The 13,424-nt window shown below is 34.9% G+C and overlaps 2 protein-coding genes across 6 annotated transcripts in view; both read right to left on the bottom strand.

Moving 5' to 3' along the window:
- gak (cyclin G associated kinase) overlaps positions 1-1,569 on the bottom strand; it is a 51,756-nt gene extending 50,187 nt beyond the window's left edge. For 2 of the 5 annotated variants that reach the window (XM_051894828.1, XM_051894830.1), the window contains exon 1: positions 1,212-1,568. In XM_051894828.1, coding sequence (XP_051750788.1) covers positions 1,212-1,356 — 145 coding nt within the window. In that variant the 5' untranslated portion in view covers positions 1,357-1,568. Of the gene's footprint in view, positions 1-1,211 lie in introns of all 5 variants that reach the window. The other 3 variants (XM_051894829.1, XM_051894831.1, XM_051894832.1) reach the window with 2 other exon arrangements.
- A 3,836-nt stretch (positions 1,570-5,405) lies between these two features.
- The window catches only part of sh2b3 (SH2B adaptor protein 3), a 50,967-nt gene continuing 42,948 nt past the window's right edge, over positions 5,406-13,424 (bottom strand). The window contains exon 8 of the mRNA XM_051894839.1: positions 5,406-9,584. Within this exon, the coding sequence (XP_051750799.1) occupies positions 9,232-9,584 (353 nt within the window). The 3' untranslated portion in view covers positions 5,406-9,231. The remainder of the gene's footprint in view (positions 9,585-13,424) is intronic.

Here is a 13,424-nt window from a genome sequence, read left to right as displayed (position 1 = left end):
GCAGGAATATTAGGCTGCTGTCACTTTAAGACCGAATGCATGGATCTAATGTAATGATAGGCATCTGTAAGCCATAAGTGACTGCGTTTATGACATTATGAGGATACTCGCCGAGACGGGCATTTTGACATAATTTTGAGTGTATGTGTCCATTCAAGCACAAACAGACACAGAAGAGAACGGAAATTGGTGTTCGTGTGTGACTCTGTGTGTAAAAACAGCACGCGAGTTCTGAATTGAGTTCTCTTTCGCGTCTTCTTGCGATCGAATTTTTTAAAATCGCTTGTATGTTTAAACTGACAGGACCTAAACATATGCAAATGATAAACTTTTGCTCTGTGATGGTTAAACTTTGCAATTAATCAGAGAATCATGTGCATTTCGAACAAAGGTGGCTGGTCTGTATGGATCAACTATGACCCCTATACTACTTGATATTGCACATTCTGTGAGATGTGACTAATATCGCGAATGCGCACATCACAAAATCGATGCCAGAACGATATATTGTGCAGCCCTATCTGTATGCCACCCCCCAAAAATGAACACAGAAATAGAGAGATAAATATATAATACATGACACTAAATGACACTAAAATGTGTCATATGAAACACATTAGACTTGATAGAAACAAGTACCATAGTACTTCGGGTTTGATGTAAATTTGTGAATTTCAGCACTATAATAAATTCCAATGTGCCACAGCACTAAATAGTGATAGCATAGTACTATCATAGTACTTTTTAAACAAAACATACCATAGTACCACCATTTTTTTTTTTTACACATACCATGGTCATGTCATGTTTTTATGGACATATTTCAAAGTACCAACTTATGGAATACACATATGAACTATTATTAACGTGGCCATTCATACAGATGTGCTATTGAATGACTGTAGGCCTATATACAAATGCATATGTCTGAGCACATACAGATAAGCATATGAAATATATGGGTTCATGTCAGGTGTTTCAGAGCCAAGTGACTTGCTAACAACTTAGCCAGCTAGTTTTAGTCCATTGTCATTCCACTAAACTCCCAAATACACACACATGCACTAAAGTCAGTGTTTATATATGTGAATAATAATATATTATGAACATTTTACAGTCAAATTCAGAGCTGTTGTAAATAAAATACATGTTAGTAACATAAACACAGGTTAGCATGACTAGCCTGATGCTATTTTGAATGAATCTTTTACCTTCCGCAATGACTCGTTTGATCCGGAGCTTCAGCTCTCCGAGCTCCACAACCTGCCCGACGAAGTCGTTCTGATCCCGGCTTGCGGCGCCGCCGGATCCGCCGGGCCCGGCCAGGAAATCGAGCGCTGACTGGAAGAGGGACATTTTGTCCCTTTTTTTCCTGTTGCGCCTATTAACCGGAACCGGCACCGGATGGGAGAACAAGGGCACTAACTCAACTAGTGGCGTAACTAGATAATGATTCGTTAATTTAGATTTGAAACTCTCAATTCGAGTATGAAAACATCTCGAGTACTGGTTCCGATCGACCTGTTCTCTCTCAGCAGTATTTCCGCAAGGTGCTGACGTGGGGCGGTGACGTCACGCACACGAGATGCTTTCAAACTCTCCTCTGGTTTGGCAGGTCTGTCTGTCATATCTGAAATTTACGTGACTAAGATGGTTGGAAGTCAGAGAGTTGTAGGCTTTGAAGTGCAATGTATTCTATTCATCCATCAAAGTTAATTGACGTATATACCTAACATGTTTAGAATAAGTCTACAATACTGTGGCACAGTGATGCATCAGATGGTACTGAAATTTATGTACCATGGTATTTACATGGTAAGCCTACTACAAGTTACTTCCCAGAATACCATGGTACTCTCATAGTACACGTAGCATACCATACCTTAAACATATTTTGGTACTAAATCCTTACAAAAAAGTTTTGTGTTGGTGATACAGTTGTGGTATCAGGTACCTTGTATTATGGCAGATTAGGCCTACCATGGTCCTTTACTTTTGAAGTGTTGTTAGTCAAACTTACCACAGACATTTAAATATATTCAGTTAGCAGAAGGTTTTATCTATTGACTTACAAATGAATATAGTGCAATTATCAGTGATTGAAAACAACAGGCTGTAAATTGGGGTGATAAATGCATGTACCATATACTGTATCAATCAATATTGACACCATATATCCTAGTTTTACCGTCACATAAAGTCTTTAATATTTGCATTGTAATTCACCCACATAATTCTTGTAATTACCATACTGCAAAACAGTATATAATATTAACATTTTTAATTATATATTTATGTTTTGATATAAGATTATTGTGTAACAGTCATTTTGTAATATGTAGTTTTCTAATATTGTATATAATTACTGTATTACAGTCATGAGTCATGAAATATGACAAATATTTATGGTCCTAAAAAATCAGGCTTAATTATACTTTTATGGAAAACATAATTATATATAATTAAAAAAAAAAAAAAAATATATATATATATATATATATTTAAACAAATATCTATCTATCTATCTATCTATCCATCTATCTATCTACAGTATCTATAGCGTTTAAGGGCTATATATATAGCCCTTAAACGCTATAGATAAACTGCTGTCCCACAACCAAATAACACAAATTAAAAATCATTTAAGTGTTAAAATTTTAGATGTTTACTAAGATCCTTCTATTATCTACTGAATCCCACAATAATATTTAAAATATCAGTAAGCTAGATATATATAAAATCATCATTTATTGGGTGCTTTCAATTGGGAGGTGGCTGTCCCGAACCCTAACCCCTAAATTTCAACTTGTGAAAATGATATTGAAATAATTTTTGCAATTCTTTTCATTGTTGTTTTTAAAAAATATATTTTAGATTTTTTTTTTTTTTTTTTTAAGTGAAGTTAAAACAAATGTATATTTTATTTTTTAAATCATAAAACTTTATGTAAAAAAATGTGTCCCGCATTTTCATGTCACTACCCAAACAGTGTTTGTTTTAGTCCATTGGCTGAGTCTGATTTTAACCACACTTCTACATTTTTGATCAGGAAATATTTCTGTCCCTCCCTCTCATAGCCTCTCTTTCATAGTAGATAGGTCCATCATTTTGAGTTAAATGTGTTTAAAAGTCTGAAAATCTGTGTGTAACTTTAAGGAACGTCACTACCAAACACCTTTTTTCTGCAATCAAGCAAACTTTTTTGGGTGTTATTCCATAAAATGTAGTTTTTATGTGTGTACAACTGTTCAGAACTGTGCTAGCTAACCATGTACTGATTAGCATCTTTGAGCTAGGCTTAAAAGTATCTAAAATTGTCACTACCGAAACAGTCACAACCGCAACAACCTCATTGTTTTTTGGGGGTTATTTGATAAAATTAGTTTTTGTGTGTGTACAACTGTTCAGAACTGTGCTAGCTAACATGTACTGATTAGCATCTTTGAGCTAGGCTCAAAAGTATCTAAAATTGTCACTACCAAAACAGTCACAACCGCAACAACCTCATTGTTTTTTGGGGGTTATTTGATAAAATTAGTTTTTGTGTGTGTACAACTGTTCAGAACTGTGCTAGCTAACCATGTACTGATTAGCATCTTTGAGCTAGGCTTAAAAGTATCTAAAATTGTCAATACCAAAACAGTCACAACCGCAACAACCTCATTGTTTTTTGGGGGTTATTTGATAAAATTAGTTTTTGTGTGTGTACAACTGTTCAGAACTGTGCTAGCTAACATGTACTGATTAGCATCTTTGAGCTAGGCTCAAAAGTATCTAAAATTGTCACTACTGAAACAGTCACAACCGCAACAACCTCATTGTTTTTTGGGGGTTATTTGATAAAATTAGTTTTTGTGTGTGTACAACTGTTCAGAACTGTGTTAGCTAACATGTACTGATTAGGATCTTTGAGCTAGGCTCAAAAGTATCTAAAATTGTCACTACTGAAACAGTCACAACCGCAACAACCTCATTGTTTTTTGGGGGTTATTTGATAAAATTAGTTTTTGTGTGTGTACAACTGTTCAGAACTCTGCTAGCTAACATGTACTGATTAGGATCTTTGAGCTAGGCTCAACAGTATCTAAAATTGTCACTACTGAAACAGTCACAACCGCAACAACCTCATTGTTTTTTGGGGGTTATTTGATAAAATTAGTTTTTGTGTGTGTACAACTGTTCAGAACTCTGCTAGCTAACATGTACTGATTAGGATCTTTGAGCTAGGCTCAACAGTATCTAAAATTGTCACTACTGAAACAGTCACAACCGCAACAACCTCATTGTTTTTTGGGGGTTATTTGATAAAATTAGTTTTTGTGTGTGTACAACTGTTCAGAACTGTGTTAGCTAACATGTACTGATTAGCATCTTTGAGCTAGGCTCAAAAGTATCTAAAATTGTCACTACTGAAACAGTCACAACCACAACAACATCGTTTTTGGGGGGTTATTTGATAAAATTAGTTTTTGTGTGTGTACAACTGTTCAGAACTCTGCTAGCTAACCATGTACTGATTAGCATCTTTGAGCTAGACTCAAAAGTATCTAAAATTGTCACAACCAAAACTTCACCACATGTTTCGGTTGTGACTGTTTTGGTAGTGACATCATTGTTTTGGTAATGACAAAAGGAAACACATAATCGTTTATTTTGAGGAAATAAACAAAATTTTAGTACAGTCATGCAAATCATTAGAATTTTAGTATGTTTTATTATGCAAATCATTAGTGTTTTAGTATGTGATGTGGTCACTACCAACACATTATCGTCACTACCGAAAATGTGCCGTCACGACTGAAACACGGGATTTTTTGTCAAAAATAATGTATATTGAATTATCAACTAAGATTTTATGATGGTGTTTGGTTCAATGTATATTCAAACTAATGAATCCTTAACTTTGAAATCAGTATGATAAACTTTATGCATTTTACAAAAAAAGATTGGATTCAAAATACAACAAATCTCATAAATTACACTTGAAATATTGTTAAAATTGTAACTGTTATTGATTCACCTGTAAAAAAAAAAAAATATATATATATATATATATATATATATATATTTACAAGGTAGATGTAAACAAAATCTTAGGTCAATGTAACTCTTCTTATTAAATTATTTATTATTGTGTTTCAGTAGTAACAAATATATATATATATATATTTTTTTTTTTAGATACCTTTTAAGTGTTGTTAATCAAACATAACCATAGTACATTTACATGTATTCAATTAGCAGAAGGTTTTAGTGCAAAATATTATATACCTCTGACACAAATTAGAAAGTAAATTAGTAAAGATTTACATGCATTCTTAAGAATTATGAAATTAATATTGTGTGCTTAAAACAGTATTTCTTATATTTTGTTTAATATAGCCATCATAAAGAAGCAAAAATACTTGACTGAAATATTATCTTTATTTTTTTTTCCTAAAAAAAAGATCAAATATACAGTTGATATAATTTAATATGCATATTGCTACATAGAAAGTAACTGGAAAGTTTGATCAAAAAAGCCATGGTGGAGTGGTTAAACTAGCTGAGGGTAAAGCCCAGGGGTTTACAGTGCTCTTATACGTCTCATAGTAACAACAGTATAGAGAGAGAAGACATACATTCATCAGTTCAACTTTGAGGGACCTCAGAAGGGGTTCATTTGCAACTATAAAGCACAGTGGTGCAGTTCAGGGCATGTATGTACAAAGTGTCTCAAAGTACACAGCACAGCTTCAGTATCAGATCTTCCCACTTCAATCACATTATACAACAGCGCAAATAACTCCGAGAGGTACTTTGTCAATATGGCCCGTTGAGCACTACATGTGGAGTAAGCAATTCATTACCAGACAATGCAGCGGTTGTTTTTCTGATAAAGTCAGCAATAAGAAATTTAATCTGTACATATTAAATGATCATGTTAGAAACGTATTTGCATAAAAACAAGTGTTTTCTAATTACAAAAGGACATTCTGGGTCATTTGCAAAGCAGCATAGTCATTTAAACAATACTCTGCTGATTGAATTGAGCACATCACTTATTAGTGGACATGCATGTCAATGACACAAGTAATTGAATAGTCTAACTCCATCTGCTCAATGCTGCTCTGACACCGTCCAATCATAAAAAAGAACAGTCCACCTGCAACACACAGTCCACAATGCAATGCGAGGTAGTGATACACAGGTACAGTTCACGCTTTCATTCATATCATGTTAAAAAATATAATTATAGAGTGTAGAATGTGGTCGCCTACTCTTTGAGTGTGAAACGGTTCTTTGTGGTATTGAGGTTTGTTACAAAAACGTAGAAACAACGGATGATGAAGAGTAGGAGGAATAGGACGTACTGTAGCAGAGACCGAATTCTGCAGCAAAGCATATGAGAAGGAGAGAGTATAGAAAGGTTTCTTGCTTTGCATCATTAATTGATTTAATAATCGCTTAATTGGATTTGTGAACGGCGTAAATCTCACAAAACCTGTCTGTAATATGTCAGTCATATTTCACCCCACAACCAGAAGAAAAACTGTACATTACATTTTTTTAAAATGTAATATTGTAGAAAATTACTGTAGTACAAATAATCGCAAATAATCATTATGTATTATGAGAATTATTTATGCTCTTAAAAAAATCAGGCCTAATTTTCTTAATTTTATGAAAAATATAATTAAAATTTTTTAAATAAATATAGTAAAAAATATTATATATTAGTAAATATATTATTATGCACACACACATACATACATACACACACGCGCACGCAAAAACTAATGTCCCACAAGGTTAAAAATGACCGGTATTACTGTCCTTGTGGGGTCATTCCTGGAAGCTTGTTTCCGCCACTACTCACACTCACAATTCGGACTTTTTTTCCTCAAAATTGCGAGTTATAAAGTCAGAATTGTGTGATATAACGTCAGAATTAGATATACTCACAATTCTGACTTTCTTCTCTCGCAATTTTGTTTTTATCACGCAATTCTGACTTTTTTTCTCAGAATTGCAAGATATAAACTCGTAATTCTGAGAAAAAATGTCAGTCTTTTTTCCCCTCACAATTGGACACTATAACACGCAATTGCGAGTGTATATCTCACAATTCTGACTTTATATCACGCAATTGTGAGTTTATATCTCACAATTCTGACTTTATATCACGCAATTGTGAGTTTATATCTCGCAATTCTGAGACAAAGTCAGAATTGTGAGATATAAACTCGCAATTGCGAGAAAAACAGTCAGATTTGTGAGATAAAAAGTCACAATTACCTTTTTTATTTTTTTATTTCATGGCGGAAATAAGCTTGCATAGTTAATTGGTCATCACAATGTAGGGTTTATCCAAACCGATCTCACAGCACTCCTAAACCTACCCGTCACTGGGGTTTAGACAAATCGTATGAATTTGTACGAGTGAGGTCGTACGAATTCGTACGAATTAGCCACCTCGTAAAATACATACTAACTGGTCGTGAGATGGCATTGGTTTATCAGGTACACACGCACGCACGCACACACATTCATACATACATACATATACAATATATATATATACACAATTTTTTTTTCTTTTGACTTGGGGTGAAATGTGAGATCTGCCAAATTATGTATGAATGAGATATAAAGTAATTTGGGTATCTGCACTACAGATTTGACTACTGTGGTAGTGTTAAGCCACAAAGAAAGACATTCACAATGATTCAAAGAGACACAAAGGAGAACAAGCTCTGAAAACGTCGAGCAATGTTTTTTTTTGTTTGTTTTTTTTGTTTTTTTGTAATGCATTTACTGAAAAATGACAGACAAATAGCTTAAAATCTATTTATGGTGTCAGATTTGGTAGCTGTTAGTTTAAAAGTAGTATTTCCACAGATTATGAAGCCATGAAACACATGAGGGTTAAAATGTGTTAAAACAGATAGAAAAAATGAATTCACAGGTTAAAACAAATTAATTTATAAAATATGACAATTTAGGCTTAAAAAAAAAAAAAAAAAAACTTATTGCCTAAAATTCTAGTTATTGCTGGATTGGTTTGGTTAATTTTACTCTTTGGTCAGTTAAATTGTAAACCTCTAGAATCCAAGATGACATGGCTCACTGTGTTGAGAGACGTACTACATCTAGGCCTCGGATATGCGACCAAAATGTGCTTCTATGGTCTGTATTATTTAGTCTTTTAATACACAAAACATTTAGAAACCTGTGTATTACTACAACTGAACATGAATTAAACAATCTGAAAGTGTGTGTGTGTGTGTGTGTGTGTGTGTGTGGCCAGACTAAACTATTGGATCTTTTAAATGTTTAACACAGTATCTACATCGGACATGTGCGGCACGTGGCAACACGACAAAACTATATCGCTCTGGTTAAAATGAACAGAGCTGTCTACACTGTAAGCACTTGATGCGGATGCCCCGTTTCTCCATTTCTATTTCTATTTCTGACTACTCCAGCCACATCTAAAATGATGTGATTTTATTTAAAATCTATAAATTGTATTCTTTACATGTTAAAATAACTTCTGACCGTTATATCAAAGCCAGCTCGAGATGTTTCTGGTCTGATGTGCTAATTTTAATCATTTTTTATTTAACCATATGCATCTGCAGTTGTAAGAATACTAACATATATAAAATTAAGTATAATATTATCACACGCAAAATCAATTTTATAACAGATCTCTGTTGAAAATAATGATTTTTTTCAGCTGATTTTATTGTCATTTTACTAATCGCTTAAGTCTAGTCTCAAGCTTGCAGCTGAATGGTCTGTGAACGCTTCCAGTGTAGACGACCTCAAGTTGTCGCAATGTCGGCCACTTCCAGTGTAGACACAGACGTGTTTGAATAGACCCTTGGTTTGTGTTCAACTTACTGACTAGCCATTGTGAAACTTTCCCATTCCACTATCTCCAACAAATCTTCTGTATCCCCATGAGCAGCTGTCTGCTTCGCCTTCCTATTTTAGTTGTTCTACAATACACACAGATTTGATAGTGAAACATCTGTATAATACATTCACAAGGTAGACAGCTGTCATGGTTAGGTGTCAGGGCTCTGGCAGTATCGTTCAGACACCTGTGCATCGCACGGTTACCCCGAGTCTTGTGCACAACTCTTTTCTCTGTTTGTCTGCCGAATGCTCTCCATCCGGGCGAGAATTCTGGAGCACCTTTCTTCTGCGGCTTCTTTTGTTTGCTTTTTCATCCCGTTTCTGTCAGAAGAACATGTACTGGTTGTCGATCGCTCTCTTGCGCCCCCTGTCGAGCGGCTCTAGTTCATAGTCAGAGTCCCGGTTGGGCAGTAGGGGCGGCAGCGGGTTGGGGTGGCGGAGCAGGTTTCTGCGGCCCACCGACTCGCTCCGGCGCAGGGGTACGGGAACGGGCCGATCTGGAAGGGAAGGGGGCATGCGGTGCGGGAGCGCGGCTAACGCTGATGGAGGCAAACATGACTGGGCCATGGAAGGGCTGGAGTGAGGGCATGAATCTGGACTATAGTGAGCCAGACTCGGCTCTGAGCTCCAGCGAGAGAAGGGCACCAATACCGGAGAGCCATGAGCCGAACTCTGACCTAGAGAGAACAGAGAACACACTTCATCAGCTCAACAGTGAGAGAACACAGATGTTGTTATAAAAAAAAAAAAAAAAAAATCAGTAGTTTAAATTTGTTTGGCATTTTAGTTTTCAGTTTAATTTTATTTAGTCTTATAGGTAGATGAAGTTTTCATTTAGGTTGAACACTTATAAAATGTAGAAACACAAACTGCTTCATCTGTCTATGATGACGAACACTACACTCAGAAGTTCAACGCTTTTATTTGTGAAATTCACGGTTACCACACCTTTTGACCAATTACTTTCTATGAATTTTTTGTGAATGGCATTTACAAAACGCAATTTCTAGAGCTGAACATCTCTAAATAACACATAATACTTTTGTTAAATATTTTATTAAAGTGGACCTATTCTGCCCCTTTTTACAAGATGTAATATAAGTCTCAGGTGTCCACAGAATGTGTCTGTGAAGTTTCAGCTCAAAATACCCCACAGATCATTTATTATACCATGTTGTAAATGCCCGTTTTGAGTGGAAGAAAAAATCTTGTATCTTTAAATGCAAATCAGCTGCTGCTCTCCACCCTCGCTTTCCAGAAGAGGGAGGAGCCTGTACAGCTCGTGCCTCAGATACTCTGCCAAAAACTAACAAAACATCTGTTTGGTTTTGATTATTATCTCTATCATGGTCACGCTCGCGTGACATTGCAGTTCTTTGTCATTATGAAAGTTAATTATTTGCATGCATTTAAACAGTTTACACTTGGCACGCACACAAAAAAGCTCTGTCAGATGGCACATCCTGTGAGTATTATTGCATTGCACTGTCAGATACACACAAGGTTATGTCAAAAACACACAAAGTTCACAAACACAGTTGGTTATGTCTGTGAATGTAAATAGCAGGGAAAGAAATCTTGTGTATATTCTGTGTATTAAAGTGAAAGCAGCATGATATACAGTACCTACTGCTATATATGCTGTTAATATGAATCAAACAACATAAGAACAACAGAAAATCACTCACTGCTCTTGACTTAGCTTTAATAAGAATACACTTCTTACTTGAATGCTGCTGTTAAATGCTCTGGCGAGGAGATAAATATGGTGGACTGTGTACAGCTCACTCAGGGGAGGAGCTAAGCTATTAGGGCAGATTCTGTCACCAGTCATGGGCGGAGCTTCCTCCTACTCTTACGTAAGAGTAGGGGAAATCTGGAACAGCTCGTTTGGAAAGACTATTTATTATTTATGGAGATTATAAAAAAGAGTGGATGGATTTTTTCCATTATAGGCTGGTTGTTTACACACACTGTGGACACACATCTGTGTTCAAACACCTTATAAAAATGAATTTTGCATAATAGGTCCCCTTTAATATTACTGTTATTACACTATCGTTCTAAGTAATACAATTATTTAGCAAGAATGCATTAAATTGATCACGTGTGACAGTAAAGACATATATTTTTACAAAAGATTTCTATTTCAAATAAATTATGTACTTCTGAACTTTCCATTCAATTCTTCAACGAGTCCTGAACAAATGTATCACGGTTTCCACAAAAATATTAAGTAGCACAACTGTTTTCAACCGATAATATTAATAAATGTTTCATGAGCAGCTATGCTCAGCATATTAGAATGATTTCTGAAGGATCATGTGACACTGAAGACTGGAGTAATAATGCTGAAAATTCAGCTTTGCATCATGGGAAAAAAACACTTTAAAAAAATATTTATATATATATATATATATATATATATATATATATATATTTTTTTTTTTTTTTTCAAAAACATGAAAAAATCTTACCGACCCCAATCTTTTGAATGGTAGTGTATACTACAATTATGCACATAAATAAATTATTGACTAGTTTTGACTATAATTTTTTTTACAGTATTTTATTACATTAAATATTTCCTCAATAACCATACAATACTGCCTGTATCCCATAGAGGGCATCGTCTTCACATGTACAACATCTGCATCCTCTGCTAGTAGAACAGTTAGAGTGTGTGTGTTTGAGTGTATAGAAGTGGGTGCACAAAATAGAGCATGTTAGTAAATGTGTGTGTTAAAACACAGTATTAGGCTTTGTGTATATGTGTGTGTTTGACCACATTATTACAGCTTGTAAGGGGGGGGAAGCAGGAAACATATACTTGATGGCAGGTTAGTCTGTAGTTGTGATGATATGCATAAAAGTGTATGGATGCGTATGTGTTTATGTGTTTGAGAGAGTGCATGTTTCCTTGTGTCAGGTCTCTCAGAACTACTAAAACCCATCTAAACCACAAAGCACAAGAGGGAAACGCTCCTGCTGAGCTCTGAGTGTGTGTGTGTGCGACAAACAGAGACAAAAAAGAAATTGTATGCATGTTTTCAGCTGCCCGAACATTTCCAGATCAATAACTGCAATGTAATATTTTATTAAATTTTTATTATATACTATTCTATATTATATTTTAACAGTGCAATAAAATTGCCTTTGTTACTGGCACTGCTTAAACAGTGTATGATCACATAAACTAGTCAAAGATTATTTATACATTTTTATTATGCTATTTAATGTGGTTTACACACAAAGTCCAACATTAATTCTTGCCAAGCACCAAATGTGTGAAAAAATTGGCTTTGGTGACTAAATCAAACACGGTTACTTGCCAGTTGGCCGATAACTATTACGATCTGCAACATCAGATGGTTTACATCAAACTGTAAAAATGACTTAGAAGTGTTTCAAATCAAGTCGTCTAAAAAAACATCTGTTGCGACTCAAGCAACAATTTATTGTATGTGCAAAAAGATGCCTTTTTCCCTCCAAATGTGTTATATTGCTTGCATTAAGCCAACAGAACAAAAATATGAGGAGCAAAATCACAATAGGGCTTTTCACACTTGAGATAGTTAACCCAGGGTCATTGTGAACCCTGGGTAAACAAAATCCTGCGTTATCTTGCTTAATGTTTCACAATGCACAATTTACCCGGGGTTAACAATTAATCTTAGGTATTCACATAAACTGACATTTCTCACTACATTCCTAAACCCTGGGTTAACGTCCTTATTTGCATATTTGCGGCGTCGGTGTCATTGATTGGAGGAGAACAGTGCGCAACCTGTACTTTAAGTACACTTTAATTAATTCGATACCACAGCAAAAATCTAGCTTTTAATAATTAAACAATATTAAACACAAGTGAACAGTCAGTAAAAATATAAGAACTTATACACAAATTACAAGCATAGATAAATACAATACAACAAAGTTACAAATAAAGTAAGGTCTAACAGTAGTATTAAGGTACAGAAATGTAATCATTAAATGTAAAATAACACTATAGTGTTCACTGTATGGATTACATAATAGATTAATCTTTGTTCAAGATGTGTTTTGTTGTTTTATTAACATTAATGACATTTTTATAGGCTGCTGTCACTTTAAGAATGAATGAACAGATTCAATATAATGATACACATCTAAACTGTTTACGTTCACTTAAGACATAACTGACTGTGTTTACTGAGAATACTTACTGAGACGGGTATTTTAACATTACACACACCACTTGAACCTTCTATAGAATAATCATTCAAAAAGTTCAAAAAGGTTGAAGCGAATTACAAGGGTGTCTGCAGTGGGCTGTTTACATTATTCTCAGACTCAGCCAGACGCACAAGCGCTCTTCTCCATGAGCATTTGAGCATGCTGTTAAAAATAGCTTAGAGCGCCATCTGCTGTTAAAAACTAAGCTCAGAATCGATTTGCGATGCATCTGGAAAAGATCAGAAACGATCCACGAATCATGATGCAAACAGTATTATCCCAGCCCTAATAATTTGATTGTT

Source organism: Ctenopharyngodon idella, chromosome 5 (genome assembly GCF_019924925.1).
Source record: "Ctenopharyngodon idella isolate HZGC_01 chromosome 5, HZGC01, whole genome shotgun sequence".
Taxonomy (NCBI): Eukaryota; Metazoa; Chordata; class Actinopteri; order Cypriniformes; family Xenocyprididae; genus Ctenopharyngodon; species Ctenopharyngodon idella.
This window is presented reverse-complemented; position numbering and strand designations above follow the sequence as displayed.